This window comes from Engraulis encrasicolus, chromosome 13, assembly GCF_034702125.1.
Source record: "Engraulis encrasicolus isolate BLACKSEA-1 chromosome 13, IST_EnEncr_1.0, whole genome shotgun sequence".
Lineage (NCBI taxonomy): Eukaryota > Metazoa > Chordata > Actinopteri > Clupeiformes > Engraulidae > Engraulis > Engraulis encrasicolus.
In genome coordinates, this window is record NC_085869.1 from 18,818,720 (window position 1) to 18,837,561 (window position 18,842).

At 43.2% G+C, this 18,842-nt stretch overlaps 1 protein-coding gene across 1 annotated transcript in view; it reads left to right on the forward strand.

The window, feature by feature from the left end:
* Window positions 1-18,842, forward strand: part of LOC134460801 (disintegrin and metalloproteinase domain-containing protein 23) — a 40,644-nt gene that overhangs the window by 7,443 nt on the left and 14,359 nt on the right. Inside the window, exons 4-18 of the mRNA XM_063213358.1 lie at window positions 970-1,033; window positions 5,788-5,870; window positions 6,965-7,028; window positions 7,415-7,478; window positions 9,049-9,116; window positions 9,746-9,811; window positions 10,748-10,816; window positions 11,917-12,083; window positions 13,340-13,424; window positions 13,818-13,902; window positions 14,606-14,657; window positions 16,031-16,130; window positions 16,267-16,338; window positions 17,832-17,918; window positions 18,589-18,669. Of these exons, the coding sequence (XP_063069428.1) occupies window positions 970-1,033; window positions 5,788-5,870; window positions 6,965-7,028; window positions 7,415-7,478; window positions 9,049-9,116; window positions 9,746-9,811; window positions 10,748-10,816; window positions 11,917-12,083; window positions 13,340-13,424; window positions 13,818-13,902; window positions 14,606-14,657; window positions 16,031-16,130; window positions 16,267-16,338; window positions 17,832-17,918; window positions 18,589-18,669 (1,207 nt within the window). The remainder of the gene's footprint in view (window positions 1-969; window positions 1,034-5,787; window positions 5,871-6,964; window positions 7,029-7,414; window positions 7,479-9,048; window positions 9,117-9,745; window positions 9,812-10,747; window positions 10,817-11,916; window positions 12,084-13,339; window positions 13,425-13,817; window positions 13,903-14,605; window positions 14,658-16,030; window positions 16,131-16,266; window positions 16,339-17,831; window positions 17,919-18,588; window positions 18,670-18,842) is intronic.

The following is an 18,842-nucleotide window of genomic DNA, read 5'->3' on the forward strand; positions in this document are numbered from 1 at the left end:
AGAGAAGTTGAAGACCCTTTGTGGTCTTGGAACACAAGTGCAATGTGACACATCTAACTGTCAATCTTGTTGCTGCTCGCAGCCACCGAGACAATGCCCGACGTTCTATTTCCATTCGCAGATATCAAACAGTGTTTGATTTCTACGATTTGCAATCGGCGACTCCTTGATCTGCCAAAGTTCTATCTTAGAACGTCGCTCACGACGAGGAAATCTTTCCCGACAATCGCTTGCGATGGTCCTGGGGGGTAACGTTCCAGCAATTGTCGTAAGGGGGGTTTTCAGCCGAAAATCGGGCCGACAATCGTGTAGTTTGAGCCAGGCTTAAGGCAAGGCAAGTTTATTTGTATAGCGCATTTCATACACAGGTGCACCTCAATCTGCTTCACAAAAAAATGAATGCAAAAAGAAGGGAAACAAGAAATAAATAAATAAATTAGAGTTAAAGAAAATAAAACATCAAGATAAAGCATAATGGTAAATAAAATAACAATGACAACATAATTTAAAGCTGCTGGGGGAATGCATCTGAGAACAGCTTCATCTTGAGTCTAGATTTAAAGCTATCGATAGTGGGTTCATTTTTTACATCATCTGGAAGCTGGTTCCAAAGATTTGCAGCGTAGAAGCTAAAGGCTGCCCCTCCACACTTTGTTTTGACTTTTGGAATTACCAGCAAATGCTTCTCTGTTGACCTTAGTGGCCTGGTTGGTGCATACCACTGAAACATATTCAGTATATTCCATTCCATTTAATGATGTGAACACAAGAAGAATTCCCTTAAAAGCAATTCTGTAGCTTACTGATTCCTGGAGTGAGTCACATACTTGAAGTTGCACAATGACATTTATTACAATGTTTCGTTTTACACTTGGCTGATTTTTGGAATAACAACAGACCACCGTAGCGATGGCGTCTGGTTGTGTTTGTCACCAAACTGAAATGTTTCCGTTTGTTTTATCTCCCCAGTGATCTCCTGTCCTCTGATTATGTGGAAATCCACGTCCAGGAGGACAAAGCCACCCACTCCAAGGTAAATCTCAAAGTGCATGCTTGCTCTCCTTGCCTCTCACCAAGGGCTGTAATTTTGGTCGGGACAGAGGAAAAACACTGAGGCACTAAATCATAGTTTGGGTCAGCAGTGCCGTGAATGTGAGGTGACTTTGCGGATGAGGATCGTGGCACATTCAGGGCCTCGGCTAACGGCGTGTCTCTGTGCTTGTCTGCTCTGCTCTGCATGCGTGGTCATCAGGGAATAGGGATGTACTACGTTGCAGTGTGTCACGTATACAACTGAATCAGACGGTTCGGATGTTGAATAGGGAAGTGCGCAAAGTCACATTCAGTGCAGGCAGAGTTGTGCAAGCCCATGTGTCACCCTAGTCGTGAGGCAGAAGCTACAGTACATCTGAAAACTGAAAATAAAGTTTGCGGCACCAAGCTCCTGTTTCTCTTACTTTAAAGGTGCACTGTGTAATATTTTTGTACAAATCAATTTGCAGAATTCATGCTGCCCATTCACAAATGTTACCTTTTTCACAAATACTGTACTTACAACCACCATCAAATTCTAAGTATTCATTATGGCTGTGAAAATTGGTCCGTTTTTTTTTTCAGAAATAGCCATTTTTAGTTGCTGCATAACTTACTGTACTTTGGTCATACTAGTACATATTGGTTTATATTTTATAATTTTGTAAATATTCATGAAAAGATCAAATTTGGCAATATAATAGCCAGCACAGTTTCAATGAGCAGCATAGGTGCAATACCTACTCTGGCCACAATCTTACATAGTATCTTTAATGTGACGTTTAATATGAAATGTCACATTAAAGCAGAGGTGGGGAACCTTTTTAATTCGAAGGGCCACTTCAAATTCCTCCAAGGGTCGTAAAAGTCCTCCATAGGCCATACTATGAACACAAACCAGGATGTCCCCCTGCACTTAAGGCCTATATTGAAGGTGACCACCTTTACGACAGACCCCACCTTCTCTAGGTCCCCTGAAATATAACGAGACGAGAACTCTGCCCACAGGATGCTGCCGGGGGTAAGTCAGAGTCAACACTGGTGATGGGGATGCCATACAGATTCATGTCAAAAATCCCAAACTATCCCTTTAAGTTTATTGCAAATGTAATTTCTAACTTTCCTTTACAAAACATGTAATATTTTATGTGAAACTGCATAACATAAAAATGATATCAGGGGCCGGATAAGACGTCCTCGAGACATAGGTTCCCCACCCCTGCATTAAAGCAAGAGAAACGGGAGATTGGTGTCTCTGACTTTTTTTTCAGTTTTTGTGTGACTTTGCTGGTCCTGCATCCAATCTTTTTGAGACGAGTGTGTGTGTGTTTTTTTTGTCTTTGTTACGCAAGAGCTACATCTCCCCGACCCCGACGGTCTCCTCTTTCTCCCTGAGTCACCAGTGTGCTCGAGTGGCTGTGTCGTTTAGATGCTGTCAGCATCGTGATTCACATCCTGACGTCACACCTGCCACATGCCGCACATCCTTTTCCCCTTTTCCTTTTCCTCCCATCATGTGGGGGCCAGCCAGCGCAGGTGTCCTTGGGCATCAGTCCCTTGGTGCAGGTGTTACAAATGCTGAGCATCTTTGTTGTGTCATTGTGTTCACTTGGAAGTCTTCTGCAGTACACACACTTTGGCCACTACATGTAGCTTTGCTTTTGCACGAGTGCTTACCACGAGTGTTTACCAAAGTCTGTTTAAACTACTGTGCCAGTGCTGCTTACTCTCCACACACACACTCTCTCTCTCTCTCTCTCTCTCTCTCTCTCTCTCTCTCTCTCTCTCTCTCTCTCTCTCTCTCTCTCTCTCTCTCTCTCTCTCTCTCTCTCTCTCTCGTGCAGTCACTGCAGCTGGGGGAAATGTGAGGAGAGGAGGAGGATGAGGAGGAGGAGGTGTGATGATGAGAAAGAAAATGAGGGAGGAGAGTTAGAAGAGAAAATTATGTATGAAGGCAGAGATGGAAAGAGCGTGAGAGAGGTGGAAGAAAGTGTGTGCACACACGTGTGTGTGTATGTTTGAGAGAGAGAGAGAGAGAGAGAGAGAGAGAGAGAGAGAGAGAGAGAGAGATTGCAGGAGGTGTGTGTGTGTGTGTGTGTGTGTGTGTGTGTGTGTGTGTGTGTGTGTGTGTGTGTGTGTGTGTGTGTGTGTGTGTGTGTGTGTGTGTGTGTGTGTGTGTGTGTGTGTGTGTGTGTTGTTACTGCTGCTGATTCAGGTTGTCTCAGGAGCAAAGCTGCTGACTCAGCAGGGCTCAGATGGGCCAACTGCCTGCAGCTAACTCTCTCTCTCTCTCTCTCTCTCTCTCTCTCTCTCTCTCTCTCTCTCTCTCTCTCTCTCTCTCTCTCTCTCTCTCTCTCTCTCTACCTCCTTTCTCCCCCTCCTCTCTCCCCCTCTCTCTCTCTCTCACTCTCTCTTTCTCTCTCTCTCTCTCTCCCTCTCTCTTTATGCCCCCCCCCTCTCTCTCGAGCCTGAGCACAGCCACGTGACCAGCAGTGCCATAGCAGCCTCTCTCTCCCTCTCTGCAGTAGCAATGCAGCATGGGAAAGCTAGACACAGAACGGGGGGGGAGTGTGTGTTGCTAAAGGTAATGAGAGAGAGAGGGAGAGTGTGTGTGTGTGCGTGTGTGTGTGTGTGTGTGTGTGTGTGTGTGTGTGTGTGTGTGTGTGTGTGTGTGTGTGTGTGTGTGTGTGTGTGTGTGTGTGTTTGCATGTGTCCTCTCCTCACCTTACCTCTCCTGAGTCACAGATGACTCTGAGTGATCTATGATGATGGTGAATCTGCAAGATGTGTACTGCAGGCAGCCAGATACAGCGTTCAAGTGGTGCCATTACCAAACGCATTGAAGAGGCGTCAGCATATCATGGCAGATTACAGTTGTAAATAACACATATTATAATATAACTCATATACCTACGTATCCATATTACATATTAAATCGAAAAATACAACCTTTTTACATTATTTCAATGAAAGGATTGTGAAATTGTGTTGTCTGAAGCTATGCTAATTAGCCAACATTCTGAGCATAGATTTGCCTAGTAAGTTGTGTACCCTGTACACACAATGATCTGAAATGAGCTGTGCAGTAGTAGTAGTAGTGGGAACTCCTCTGCTTTTGGAGATTTCTGCTTCTTCCATCTTCACCCTCATCTTGAATATGGTGTTACACACCCTAAGGCACAACAACGAATCCCTCTATTGATCCAAGTCATCTGACACTCAGACTCGGGCAGAGAGGGTGAACCCGGTGAATCTGTAGTGTCCCTCAGCTGACATTGAAATCTCCACAGAGCTGCTTTGCAGGGCTGTAGGCCTGTGTCGTCTCCGGTAAACACAGATGTGAGTGTCTGATCACTCTGGCGGCCTCTCATCAGTCTGGCAGATAATAGATAGGGCTTGAAACGGTAGAAGATACTGCATTTGTTGATGAGGCCAACAGTCGGCCCTTAATAACTTCCTTCTCCCTTTTTTCTCTCTATGATTTCTCTTTTGTATGAATTGTGTTCCCAAATATGACATACCAACAGCAGCTGTTGAGTAGTTTCATAATATGCACCATGGTATCAGTGGAACACTGAAATTGTAGCTGCAAAGAAAATAGTACTACCATAGTGCTACCATAGTACTACAACAGTACAACATTGCACAGAGTCTTCAGTAATATATTATGACTTGGTCATTGCCATTCTGGTCACAGCAAAATTATAACAAGTGGACTGTCTTAACAGTTAAATCTTTTTTGAATAATAAACAATATATTACATGATTGCGGAATGTTTAATATCTAAAAACTTGGCCCATATTGCCTCTGTCTGACGTGCTGCTCACCACAGTATGTGTATGCATTGCGCATAGACTGCTGGGAAGCTGCACACGTTTTGGTGGCAGAGCATCAAAGCTTTGAACGAGTGTGTGTAAGCTTTGAGACATTTCCTGCTTCCGATTAGTAGATATTTACTCAGTGGTCCAATAACATGGAGGTTAGGAGGGATGGGCAGTGCACATCTCCTATATAGGACTATAACACTGGTTCTAATTTAGCTGAGATGTAAGCCAGCTGTGTATTGTGCAGAAAGTGAAGTGTGTCTTTGAAGAGGAGAAGCGTTCAACTTCAAAGAGACCAATTTCACCAAGTTCAATCATTGTCTCTCAGAGATAGGATCTGCTTCTCCTTAACCTTGTGAAGAGAGAAAGCAAGTATTGTAAGATCTTAGGTAGAACTTACTCTCCCTTTTTCTCTAAAATGCCTTTTTAAAATGGAAATTTGTTTAAATTATGTTTTCCTAACTTCTTTTTACTCTTTTTTGGGACTCTTTTTGGGATTCATGTACACATGACAATAAGTATCTTGTACCTTGGATCAAGCTTCACCGAAACCTTTTTCTTTCGTATTCAAATCTACTGTATAAGATTTGTATGAGATTTTTTTTTTCTAAAATGCCAGGGAGGAGAATAATACTGGCATGCATTTTGTTTTTGTTTCTGTTGGAGACGGCTTTATTTTCCTATCCAGATCACTGAAGTGACCAAATAAGTATTTCAGGCAATGTTGTGGATCCCTGTCACTGTAACATTAGTAATTCAAGAGTATTGCTAATGGCTTGCTGTGTTTGTTTATTCAGCCAGCAGTTCTGCTTTCATGGAGCCATAGTAACAAAACCTAATTATGAAATGTGAAAACTCTGTGAAAACTTTGACACCAGTTTCCTTGGATGCGCCCTTTTTATGATGACATGTTTTCTGTTTTATTATTAGGGTGGGGAGCACTGTTACTACCACGGTCAGATTCGAGGGAACAATGACTCACAAGCAGCCCTCTCAACCTGCAACGGCCTACAGTAAGTCTGGAAGTCAGAGAGGAATTAATTTCTACGCGGAGCAAGTCTGTTCTGTGATACTTTCGAGGCTCGTATTGATGTCCTATCAATGTCCTATGATGTCTTATCGATGTCCTTCCAATTTCTCAGCCTCTCTCTCTCCTTTCTGTGGTATCAAGAGGGGAACAGGGCTGTACTGGTAATCTGGCATACATAGCATTCTCCTGATGGGCCGACAGTCCTCAGGGGCCGATGCTGTTGTTTATTGTATGTTTGTTACTTTTTTCCCCCCAATAGAGACCGACCAATTTAGATGGGGGCGGCCCATTGGTTCATCTTAACTATACACTGTGGACAACTGTTAATTATTGAAAAGCAGGGGGCTGCATGAGGGAGCCTGATCTCGAGAAATTGCATCAAATTTCTCACGCAAACCAACATTCGAAATTGCGTCCATATTCCGACGCTTTCCCTGCTGTCTGGAGCACATACCGTAGGTAGCTTCTGATTGATCTAGCTGTAGCCTTCCCAAAACCATCCCTAAACCTAACCTGTCAGTAATGCAATGTTTCTGAGTTTTACAACTGTGCCCCTCCAGAAACCATCCCTAAACCTAAACTGTCAGTAATGCAATGTTTCTGAGTTTTACAACTGTGCCCCTCCAAAAACCATCCCTAAACCTAAACTGTCAGTAATGCAATGTTTCAGAGTTTTACAACTGTGCCCTTCCCAAAACCATCCCTAAACCTAACCTGTCAGTAATGCCATGTTTCAGAGTTTTAAATTTGTGCCCTGAATTTTCCCTAAACCTAACCTGTCACACACAGCTGCATGACCACTGCGCATGTGTGTCAAAGGGAATGCATTGTAAACGGGACGCACTTTCAGTTTTTGGTTTGCGTTAGATTATAGACGCAATTCGTTCGAGATCCTGTAGTACGAGGGGCTGGACTATGCCAAAAATCCAGTCCAGCCCGGGAGGGGAATGAATTTGTACACGGAGCAAGTCTGTTCTGTCATACTTTCAAGGCTCATATTGACTTCTTATCGATGTCCTTCCAATTTCTCAGCCTCTCTCTGTCTCTTTTCTTCCTTTCTTTCTTTGCTGCGTCCAGTGGAATGTTTGATGATGGAGTCTATATGTATCTAATTGAGCCTCTGAAACAGACTCACTCCATCGTAAGTGACCAGCAGTGTCGACGACAGAACACTGCTTTACTACACTACAGCAAACACACACATTTGCCCTTTAACAGACACCCTTACCCTTCAGATCATGTCAACATCTCTCTCTTTTATGACAATACAAGCTACAAAACACAATCATAAAACAAATGCCCTGGCACAGAATTGAGGTTTTGGGAAGCATAATGTTTTTTTTCCCTCCTCCCTACAATGAAAGACAAGTAATTCGCTGAAAAACAGAGTGCCAGGAAACATGTGGGTGATTAGTGCAATGTGAAGCTGTTTCCATTTAGATTCTTTTTGGGGCCTGAGTTTGGTTGGTTGGTCAAGTGGAGCCAAGGCCCAGGGCTCTGAGCCGTGTCTGTTCTCTGACCCTTCAGATTGGTGCCGCACGGCCCCACGCCCTCCGCCGAGCTGCCTCTCTGAGGAACGGCCAGGATGCAGGTGAGTCCTAGCCTGGTGGTGACCGGCCCATATAATATACAATACACATACACTGTACATTTTAATATGCGTTCAATGTAATATGCATTATATAATATACAATACAGTAGACAGTGGAAACAGTGTAGGGTCTGTATTGCATAATACTGTACTGGCCTAGACAATGTGCAGTAACTACAAATTTTGTCAAAATTGAGTTTAGACTGAAAATGGTCTTCATTACACCTTTATGTTGTGAGGAAGCTATGTGGGCCAAATGTGTCCCGTTTTAAAGATATTGCCATGTCAAATTTGAAGTAACTACAATATCCAACCTTATACCAAGGCTTTGAAGGCATTTTTCTCAGTTTCAAAGCAGCCGTAGTTACTGCACTTTGCCTTGGTAGGGCAGTGTAAATACAGTACCAGTATTTTTAAAAAAAAAAACTCATGCAGTGATGTGCTAGCATGGTGACCCGCCCATAATACTTCTCTTCATTCGTGTTCATGGTCTGGATGTTCTTTTCTGGGAAGGGTTTAGGGTTTTAGGCTACAAGGCGGCAACAGAATATGTTCAGGTACATGTTCAGGAATAGATTCAGGTACATTTGGTAACCATAAGTGTTTGTGAAACACTACAGTAGCTATGCAGTGTTGCCAGATGTGTCTAATCAAATCCCGCCCAAAAGGTGCTCAAAAAACGCCTGGAGACGCTAAATTCCGCCCAATTTCTACAAATTGCATTGATTTGTATGGGCGGGAAAACAGCGGAAAAAAACGCCAAATAGACGATTTTTCCCGTTTTTACCCGCAGACGGCCATCCCAAGCAGCCCAATTGGGCGGGTAACCGCCCAATCTGGCAACACTGGAGCTCTGTGCAGCTGGCACTGCACCAGCACGCACCTGCTAATCATTCCCCCAATCTTGCACAAGCTACATAGCAAGCAACCGACCACCCAGCAGCCAACCTCCCCCCAGCTAGCCACACTCCAGTCTCTCTGCTGTGCCTTGGCCAGAACCATCAGGGCAGGAATGTTAGCTTTAGCTTCCCCCCCCCCATTCCTTTGTACCATGGGGTTTTGTTGATAGCAGTTAAGGATCTTGAGTTGAGTTGTGTATGTGTTTGAGAGAGACCACACATGCGTTTCTTTTGTTGGCAACACTTAATGTTATGACTGCATGAGTATGGAAAGTAAAACATAATAAACATTATAAGCGGCATAAAGTGTAATGCAGTTCCTCCCATGGCAACATGGCCGCCTGACTGACTGGCTGCGTATGCAGGGCCGGATTAAGATGGCCTGGGGCCCCTAGGCTACAGGTTGCTTTGGGGCCCCCTGGAAGGCAAAATTCACAACAAATGTTCATAGGCATAATTCATAATGTCATAATTACAAGCTAGGAAATAAGGGTAACATATCTAGTGTGCTCAACATGACGGATTATTTTTTCAACATTGCATCTTGTCACAATTCTGCAATTTTCCACTTTTGGCCAGTCAGGGGGCCCCTGGCAGGTGGGGGCCCCTAGGCTGCAGCTATATCTAGCCTTTGCGTTAATCCGGCCCTGTGCGTGTGTCTGTCTCCACAGCAGGAGTGGAGGAGTTGCTGTCGGAGCTGGAAGACATGTCTTGGCTGAAGCGCAGGAAAAAGCGAGCTGTAAGGCATTAAACCTCCTCTGCTCTTGGCCCTTCAACTCTACCCCAATCAGCTTGGACACTTGTTGTTGCAAAGTGCTGTAATTTTGTATAAATAGAACAAGACTCACTGGTTTTACCCCACAAGTTTTGCTTCTTGCATGCTGTATTACTACACTATACAGAGTATAGAATGAGGAGAGAAATTGCTAACTGTATTTTTTTTACCCTGTAATGCAGGGATGTCAAACTCAGGCCCGGGGGCCAAATCTGGCCCGTGGAGCCATTTTATTTGGCCCAAGAGATCCTTTCAAATGTGTATTTACAGACCATTACAAGACCATTAATGTATAGTCTAACAAGACTGAAATATGAAATTTGGTTTGTCACAGAATGTGCAGACACATTTGAACTACCATGTATTATGGGAAATAGTGTGTGTGAAATTTAACTATGAGTATAAAGTGCATATATGCACAATATAAGTAAATTTTAAAAAAAATAAATGTTGAGTTCGGCCCACAAGTTAGTTTCAGATTTAGATTTTTTTGCCCCCGGTGAGTTTGAGTTTGACACCCCTGCTGTAATGATATGAACAGTGAGCAGTGAAAGTGTGAATATTGGCCTGACAGAGTGTCTTTCCTCTTTTAGATGCCCAGAAATGTCTTTGAAGAAATGAAGTACTTGGAGATCATGATCGTCAGTGATCACAACATGGTGAGCCCTGCCTGTACAACATCAACACCAACACAACACAGCCATATTCACATTTATTAGAGAGGGCAACCAAGGTGATGGTGATATTTTACAGCCTTTTCAGAAACAAGGCCTGACAACAACATTATCTCCTCATTTTCTCCTCATTATTCAAAGTTAATCATGTGTGATTTAACAAAATGGATAAAGAGCAAAGCAATTGGCATTTGTTAGTAAAAGGTTCACAAGATTGTTAAAAAAAACATTGCGTATTATCGCTTAAAAGGAGCTGACATGCAGCAAATGATTCTATAGCAGGGGTGGGGGACCTTTTTCATTTGAGGGGCCACTTCAAATTTCTCCAAGCACCATAGAAGTCCTCTGAGGGCTGTACTATGAACACAAACCAGGATTCCCCTCCGCACGATAGGCCTTTATTGAAAGCAGCCACCTTTAAAACGGACCCCACGTTCTCTAGGTCCCCTGAATATAACTTAATTTTATTGGAAAATGTAATATTTAAGATTCCTTTACAAAATCTGTCAATTTTAATGTTATGCAGCTTCACTTGAAATATATGTTGGGGCCGGATAAAACGTCCTCAAGGGCCGTACATGGCCCTAGAGACAGAGGTTCCCCACCCCTGTTCTATAGGGTGATACTGTATATAAGGCTCCTGCATGCTCCAAGCAGTGTGGCAGGCATGTCTCAGCATGAAGCTGTGGTGACAGTCGCAAGCCAGATTGATATCTGTCCACTAGTGGCTTCACAACCAACCACACCCATGGATGTGTAGAGACATCATTTATTTTGAACACAACGTAATTTGACATAAACATGTGCACGTCACATGTCACTTTATGTTTTTGAGTTACAAAAGTGGAATGAATGAATGAATGGATGTTGTTGTGAACATTCCTGTGCAATAATTGTGATATTTGCTGTCTGTGTTTCCAGTTTAAGCGCTACAAGAACTTACAGCACACCAAGAACTTTGCCAAGTCTGTGGTCAATCTGGTGGATGCTGTGAGTACTGTGTGGTCTCTCGTTGGAGACTGTAATGTGCTGGCAAACTTTACGCCAAAAGCTTTTAGTTTTCAGTACGTGGGCGCCTTAGTATGGATGACGCAGGGCTTTAATTACATTTTAAATGTCTTAACATTTTATATGATGTCATAACGGTATTACTTCATGTCTGTAGTGTAAATGGGGCTATGATTACCAGACAAGAGACTTTCACTGGCTTTAATGGGGTTTAATGTTAAAGACACGAGGTTAAAGTAAAACTAGATGACTTGTAAGTGAAGTTTGTGAAGAGAAATGTGCTACTTCATGTCTGTAGTGTAAATGGAGAATGATTACCAGACAAGATACTTTAACTGGCTTTAATGGGTTTTAATGTTAAAGGGACACTGTGTGAGATTTTTAGTTGTTCATTTCCAGCATTCATGCTACCCATTCACTAATGTTACCTTTTTCATGAATATTTATCACCACCATCAAATTCTAAGTATTCATTATGACTGGAAAAATTGCACTTTTCATACATGAAAAGGGGGATCTTCTCCATGGTCCGCCATTTTGAATTTTCAGAAATAGCCATTTTTAGCTGCAAAAATGACTATACTTGGGACATAATACAAAATGTTAGTTTATTACTTGGTAAACTTTCATGAAAAGGTCAAATTTGGCAATAGGCGACAGTTTCAATGAGCAGCATATTTGCAGTACCCTTTTTACCATTTCCTGCACAGTGTCCCTTTTAAGAAAAAGAGGTTAGGCCTACAGTAAAAGTAGAGGACTTTTGTAAGTGAAGTTTGTGAAGAGACATGTATTAACGAGCTGTTGTCTTTCCCGGCTCCTGCCCTGCTGTGCCCTCTGTGTTGTGTCTCTCGGCCTCAGTAGACAGGCGTGGCCCTGTGATAAATTACACCCACTGGTCTTCTCCTGTCCCTGTTTTGTCTCAATCTCTTGCTCTCTCTTTCACTCTCTCTCTCTCTCTCTCTCTCTCTCTCTCTCTCTCTCTCTCTCTCTCTCTCTCTCTCTCTCTTTCTGTCATTCTTTATTATCCTTCTTTTATTCTCCTTGTGTCCTTGTCATCCCAACCTGCTGCCACACCACCAAAGGTCTTCAAAGACCAGCTTCACACTCGCGTGGTCCTGGTTGCCTTGGAGATCTGGGTGGATAAGGACCAGATTCCTGTCAGTGTGATTCCTCTGGACATGCTGAGGGACTTTGCCAAGTACCGTCAGCAGCACATCAAGCAGCGCGTGGACACAGTACACCTCTTCTCGTAAGTACTGTAGTACTGCTAGCTACATATGAAGAGCTTCGTTGCGAAATCACGTTACATCCATATTGGAACATTTGGGGAAATTGACATTTTTGAATTGCATTCCATTGCATTGCATTGNTTCAATAAAGACGCTTTTGCACACCTCTGTAGTTGGGCAGGTGCGTAGGATGTTATCCCAGCCGGGTTGTCAGTCAAGTGAAAAGAAATCCCGCACACTGTCCATTCCACCAACAAACTTTAATACAACGTTTCGGTCATCCGACCTTCTTCAGGTAAAGTTACTTTACCTGAAGAAGGTCGGATGACCGAAACGTTGTATTAAAGTTTGTTGGTGGAATGGACAGTGTGCGGGATTTCTTTTCACTTGTTTGCATTGCATTGTGAAATGCATTTTATATAGGTTTAAACAGTATGTTCTCAACATATTTGAAAAGTAGTGTAAGCGATGCGCACACATCCAGTATAACAGGTGCAGGATCAAACAAATGTGTGTAAAAGAAGGAAACATCAGCACACTGTTGCTGCTCACTGATTTATTGAACACAACGTTTCGACCTCAGGCGGTCTTCGTCAGGTGTATAGGTCAACCTATTTGACAGATAATAGGACTATGCCATTATGATTAGACATGATTCAATTGAAAGAGGAAACCAACGCACACCAGAGGTTTCGAGGTGCAGGTAGCGGGTGCAAGATCACTTTTTGAGAAGAAGATTCCGCACACTCTTGTCCATCGTGCTGAATTTTATTTACAAAACATGTACTCAACTTGAGAAAGGCCACACTGGCCGAAACGTTATTTTGTAAATAAAATTCAGCACGATGGACAAGACTGTGCGGTATCTTCTTCTCAAAAAGTACACATGATTCGATGTCATATCAAATACTCAAACAAATCATGTCTTCTGTTCTGTCTTGATTGGTTCCTGCTAGTTGATAGGTAAAATCTTGCATATATCATTTGTAGATATTTTATAAAGCATTAATAAAGCTTAGTTAATAATAAAAACATTTGTTAATGTTTTATTCATCATTAGTTAATTATTTACTGAGTCTTTACTAAGGAACATTATTATAAAGTGTTACCGTTATCAATACTGTTCTTTTTTTCCCTCTTTTTTTTTGAGCGTTTTCATATTGATTAAGTTTCCCTGCCTTGCACCTGCACCTGGACAACTGAAGGCTTGTACACAAGGGCTTCCATGTACTTCGACAGATTTGATGGGTGAGCTGAGCATCTGTGTGTTTTGCAGGAATGTCACGTTCCACTACCGCAGGAGCAGCGCGGCCTACTTTGGAGGAATCTGCTCCTCGAGTCGCGGAGTCGGGGTCAATGAGGTGAGCTCAGCCGCCCGGCCGTGGCTTAGGTTGTACAGGCGCCTGTTCCACAATTGGAAGGCTGCCGGTTCAAGTCCCACTCTGCCTGATAGTGTACTTGAGCAAGTTACTTAACCTCACGTTGGCACGTTAGCATCCTGCATGGCAGTCTCTGTGAGTGAGTGAATGTGAGGTATACACGTACATTGTAAAGCGCTTTCAGTGTGTGAAGGAGGAGTGGAAAAAAACGCTCTATAAATGCAGCCAATTTACTTTTCGTCTCCACTGGTCCATAGACCCATCATCACCTGGGCTGGCTTAGGGGAGCCTGCACATTTACATGTGAACAGATTGACTGTTTCCTGTTTTCCTCTCTCTCTCTCTCTCTCTCTCTCTCTCTCTCTCTCCCTGCAGTATGGCTCGACGTGGACCATGGCAACGACTCTGTCTCAAAGCCTGGCACAGAACCTGGGCATCCAGTGGGAGTCGGACAGGCGGAGTAGGCATTTCTTCGTTTTGCTTTTCAGTCAAACGCAGTTCAGTCAGACATACATTCGTACAGTATACATGGGTTCTCAGTGTTTATCAACAATGTTATGAGAAGGGGCAAGACAATTTTTTGACCGACAGCGATTTCCAACAATCAGAGGTTGAGTTGTGCGCAGCTAGGTTCACGCAGTCAGGTTATAAACAAAATTTAGAACCCATGTATAGCACCACACGCAGGGAAGCCGACAGGGGGCGGGGTCAAAGGGGTCACTTGTCCCGGGCACAGGGAGAGAGGTGGCCCAGGCTTGGATCCTCATTACATTGTATGTATTGGGTTTGGGGCCCTTTCAGATGTCTTTGTCCCGGCCCTGCCAAAGCTGTCAGCGGCGCTGACCACACATACCCACAATTACGCCATTGTGCCTGCAAAACTGGGTTAATTGGCAACGAAATGGTATGTGTGCCACTGTGTGCCATTTGGGATGACGTGGTGTTGATGCAATTTCTTTGCAATAACGTACACATAAAAAACACAAAATATTAAATATGACAACACACAAATGTTATCTGCCTCTATTCTAACCATGTGTGTGTGCGTGTGTGTGTGTGTGTGTGTGTGTGTGTGTGTGTGTGTGTGTGTGTGTGTGTGTGTGTGTGTGTGTGTGTGTGTGTGTGTGTGTGTGTGTGTGTGTGTGTGTGTGTGTGTGTACCAGAGGAATGTGGCTGCAGTGATGGCTGGGTAGGCTGTATAATGGAAGACACGGGGTAAGGGTCCTGCATCAACACTCCTACATCAACACTATAGTGTACACATGCTGTGTATACCTATACACACAACACAGATTTCATACCAGTCTTACAAGTTCACACACACACACACACACACACAAACACACACACACACACACACACACACACACACACACACACACACACACACACACACACACACACACACACACACACACACACACACACACACACACACAGTATGCACATGTAACCAAGACTCCAATTCTGGCGACCTTCTAGTCACAGCTCAAGTTCAGCATGGGAGGCAAAGGTCCAGTACCACTAGCCAACCCGCGCACACCTAGTGACACAACACAGTCAGCGTTGCTTCTAGTCAGGCCAAGAGCAATACAAATATCGTTTCTGAGCTCCCGAAAAATCGGAACTCCTCCCACTTTGTCAGGAGGCATACAACCATTAGCAAAACCAAGGGGGGTGGGTCAACCACGCCGTTCGGGAAATGTTAATTGTTATGCTCTTGGTCAGACCAAGTTTCGAAGAGATTTCAAAGTCAATGATAATCAGGCCAAAGTGCCAATGACCTTAACGTCTAGGGCTAGGCTGATAGCTTAGTGCTACCACATCTATATGAGACTTCGTTAGGGAGGTTTACTAATGTTCTATTGACAAACTCTGCTAATTGGCATTACATCTGTGACACTAACCCCCGTAACCTCTCATGCACATACAGTACGTGTACACAACAACAACAACAACAACAACAACAACAACAACAACAACAACAACAACAACAGTACAGACAACATTCTTCCCAAACACACTACTACACACAGAAATATGTACTATGGTATAAACAGATGTGCAGAAAGCGCACACAGTACCTGTAATGAGATGATAAATATATGGTACAGAGATGTAATGACAGAGGAGGGCTGAAGAACTATCCATCACTCAGCTGCCTCTCTAAAGGGCCACTACACTACATCAAACCCTGTCACCTGCGTGTCTGTCAGTTCGCCAGAGCCACATGACCTCAACGCTGAGGGCCAGGGCTCTAAATGAACACCAGCCAACCAGCAAAATGCTGGTGAAATTTCAGTTTGGCTGGTAGAAAAAATAAAATAGGTCCACGAGCCACTTTGACCTATTAGTGAGTGTGTGTTTGGCTTGTATGATTGACATCTCCCCATCCATTTTGGCTGGTGACGAAAATAGTTAATTTAGAGCTCTGCTGGGGACTACTCGCGTGTCACCTGTGTCACATGCACATTATTTAGTCCTTTCATGGCACAGACCACACTTACAGTGTCACAGCCTGACAAGCAGTTAAAACGTTTACATAACAGCATGGTGTCTGAGCTTGTTGTTGTGTTTTGTTTCGTCAGGGTGCAGCACCCCCGCAAGTTCTCCAAGTGCAGCATCACCGACTACAAGGAGTTTCTCCTGAAGGGCGGAGGCTCCTGCCTCTTCAATAGACCCAATAAGGTGCGTGTGTGAGGAAAACAATTAACAAAAAAACTGGAAAAACCTGGGCATCGCTCGTTCGCTGCCTTCCTGCCTGCCTTCCACGAGGCCCAAATGAACTCTCTGTTTCTAACGGAGACAATCATTCTTTCCCCAGCTGTTTGAGCCAACCGAGTGCGGGAACGGCTATGTGGAGGTGGGAGAGGAATGCGACTGTGGTGCCAGAGGGGTGAGTTGAGTGACTCATCTGAGTTGACACAGGAATGTTCTGTGTACTTAGGCAGACGAAGTTGTTATGGAATAAACGCCGGCCGCCTATAGATTTTTTTTTTTTGCTCCAGCAGGTTGTTTTGATCTTTTGATTCAAAGTCTCCGCCCTTGGCACCGTTAGAACCCAACCCACTCCTTTGAATCAAAAATAACCGGTCTACTCTACACACTCTCTTTTGGAGGAATGAATTGCATATTATTCACATTACTTTTTGAAATTGCATAAATATTGCATACAACTGAATGTAAATATTGTGTTTTTTTGTGAGTTCACAAAAGGTTTGTACTGGTGCACATTGCTAATAATGTCAAGGGAAAAAAAACGTAATTGTCTGTCATCACCAGTGCATCTTGCTCTTGCTCCATGTACACACCTTGTGTTGACTTTTTCTATACTATACTATACTATACTATACTATACTATACTATACAGTGTTGGGCAAGTTACTCAAAAACTGTAATGCATTACTGATTATATGTTACTGTCTTTTCAAAATAATCCCTTACATTACAACATTAGTATATTTAAAATGTAAGGCATTACACTACTGTTGCACTACTTTAGTTACTTTCGCCAAAAGAACTGTAAGCCTAAATATGGATCTGGCAATTTATTACAGTGTAAATCAAGCTCATGAGTCATGACTTTTCCCCCTCCCATCCAGGAGGTGTTTTTTGCAGCATGTAGACTAAAAACTACCAGGTTCGGGAATAGCTTCTTTCTAACCCACCACACTGAATGCCACTAAAATCCAGTTCATTGTAATGCATTGTAACCATTGAGAGTAAATAGAATGGAGGCCAAAATTCTATTTCATTGTTGAAGCCAAGTTGGAGCCAAGGTTGGACCCAAAAAGACCAAAAAATGGCCAAATCCCATTCATTCCTATGAGAGACATAAAACCCTGTATCTCCCTTAAATGCCACTCCAGGGGGATACTTTTTCGCTCAACTAGTAGGTCCCCTTGCTCTCCAACTTACCAGGGTGGTGATTTTTTGTGGTGATGTTTTGTTTTAGAGAGATATTAAAAGTTAAATTGACCAATGAGCATCAGAACATGGTTTGATTGACCGTTAGAAGTCTTGTTGTTGTCCAATCAGCACCTGCGTTTGGCGTTGCTAAGGTGGAATGTAAGTTGGAATGTTCCCAAATCTGGCTTCAAAGCGTTGAATGGCAAATAGCGTTGATTTGGCGTCCATTCTATTTACTGTCAATGATTGTAACTTAAGTCATTTAGCATTGTAACTAAGTAAATATTACAGATTTTTGCCCTTTAAGGCCTTACATTACTGCGTTACAGCAAAAAGTAATGCATTACAGTAATTAATCCGTTTTGTAATGCATTACTGCCCAACACTGATACTATACTATACTATACTATACTATACTATACTATACTATACTATACTATACTATGCTATGCTATGCTGTATGTCCAATGTGTGCAATAGGAGTGTCATAAGGAGTGCTGTAAGAAGTGTTCCTTGTCTAATGGAGCTCACTGTAGTGATGGGCCCTGCTGCAACAACACTTGCCTGGTGAGTACGGTCTATAATGTATATACTGTATATGTGCTGTAACACATATGTACCAGAGATTCTTTAAGTATAGAGATATGCCAACATAATAGGTTTCTATGGGCACCTAACGTGACCAGGTTCCGGTCTGCCTAAAGGGGCGTGTCATAATGCTCCTAGAATGAATAGAACAGTCCTTAGGTCTGTCTAGGTCTGCCTAAAGGGGGATTTCCCCCCCTTCCCCCTTGCAATAATAGAACCTAGAAACAATGGGCCAATGGAACCTCTCTCTCTCTACTCTCTCTGTATGTACGTTACTGTGTGTGTGGATGGATCAGGGATGGGATTGACCGCAGGGGAGGCAGGGCCTGTGCTGCTGTAGTAGCTTCAACACTGTACATTTTGTGCTGTGTTGATCCAACGTTGATTCAATGTTGAGTCAAATTTAGCACCCTTCTAGTGGGCCCTGCTTTCTCAGTGCTGGATTAATACTTCCTAGCCGTGCAAGCTTGGCCATTAAAATATGAAAAGAGGATCTTTATGTGCAGACAACTTCTAGTTTTTCACATCAGGCACCTTTTAGTCATCAGTGCGGTGTTGCTCATTCACAGTTGAATTAACTTTTGCAATATTTTACCGTGTTTAGTTACCGTTGATTCTGACATTTTAACTGTCTCCCTCTCTGCTGCAGTTTTACCCTCGAGGTTTCAGCTGTCGCTATGCAGTCAATGACTGTGACATTTCCGAGACGTGTTCAGGAGACAATGGACAGGTGAGCTGCTTCCTTAACCCGTTTTAGCCTAAGGCACCAGCAAAAAATGCCTGATGAATGCCAATGCCCTTTTTGGGAAAAGGTGCCTTCAGTGTATAAAACCTAAATATCTCAGCCTCCGAAGCACATAAAAACATGAAATAAGTTGCAGCCAGCTAGCACCCTCATTCTAC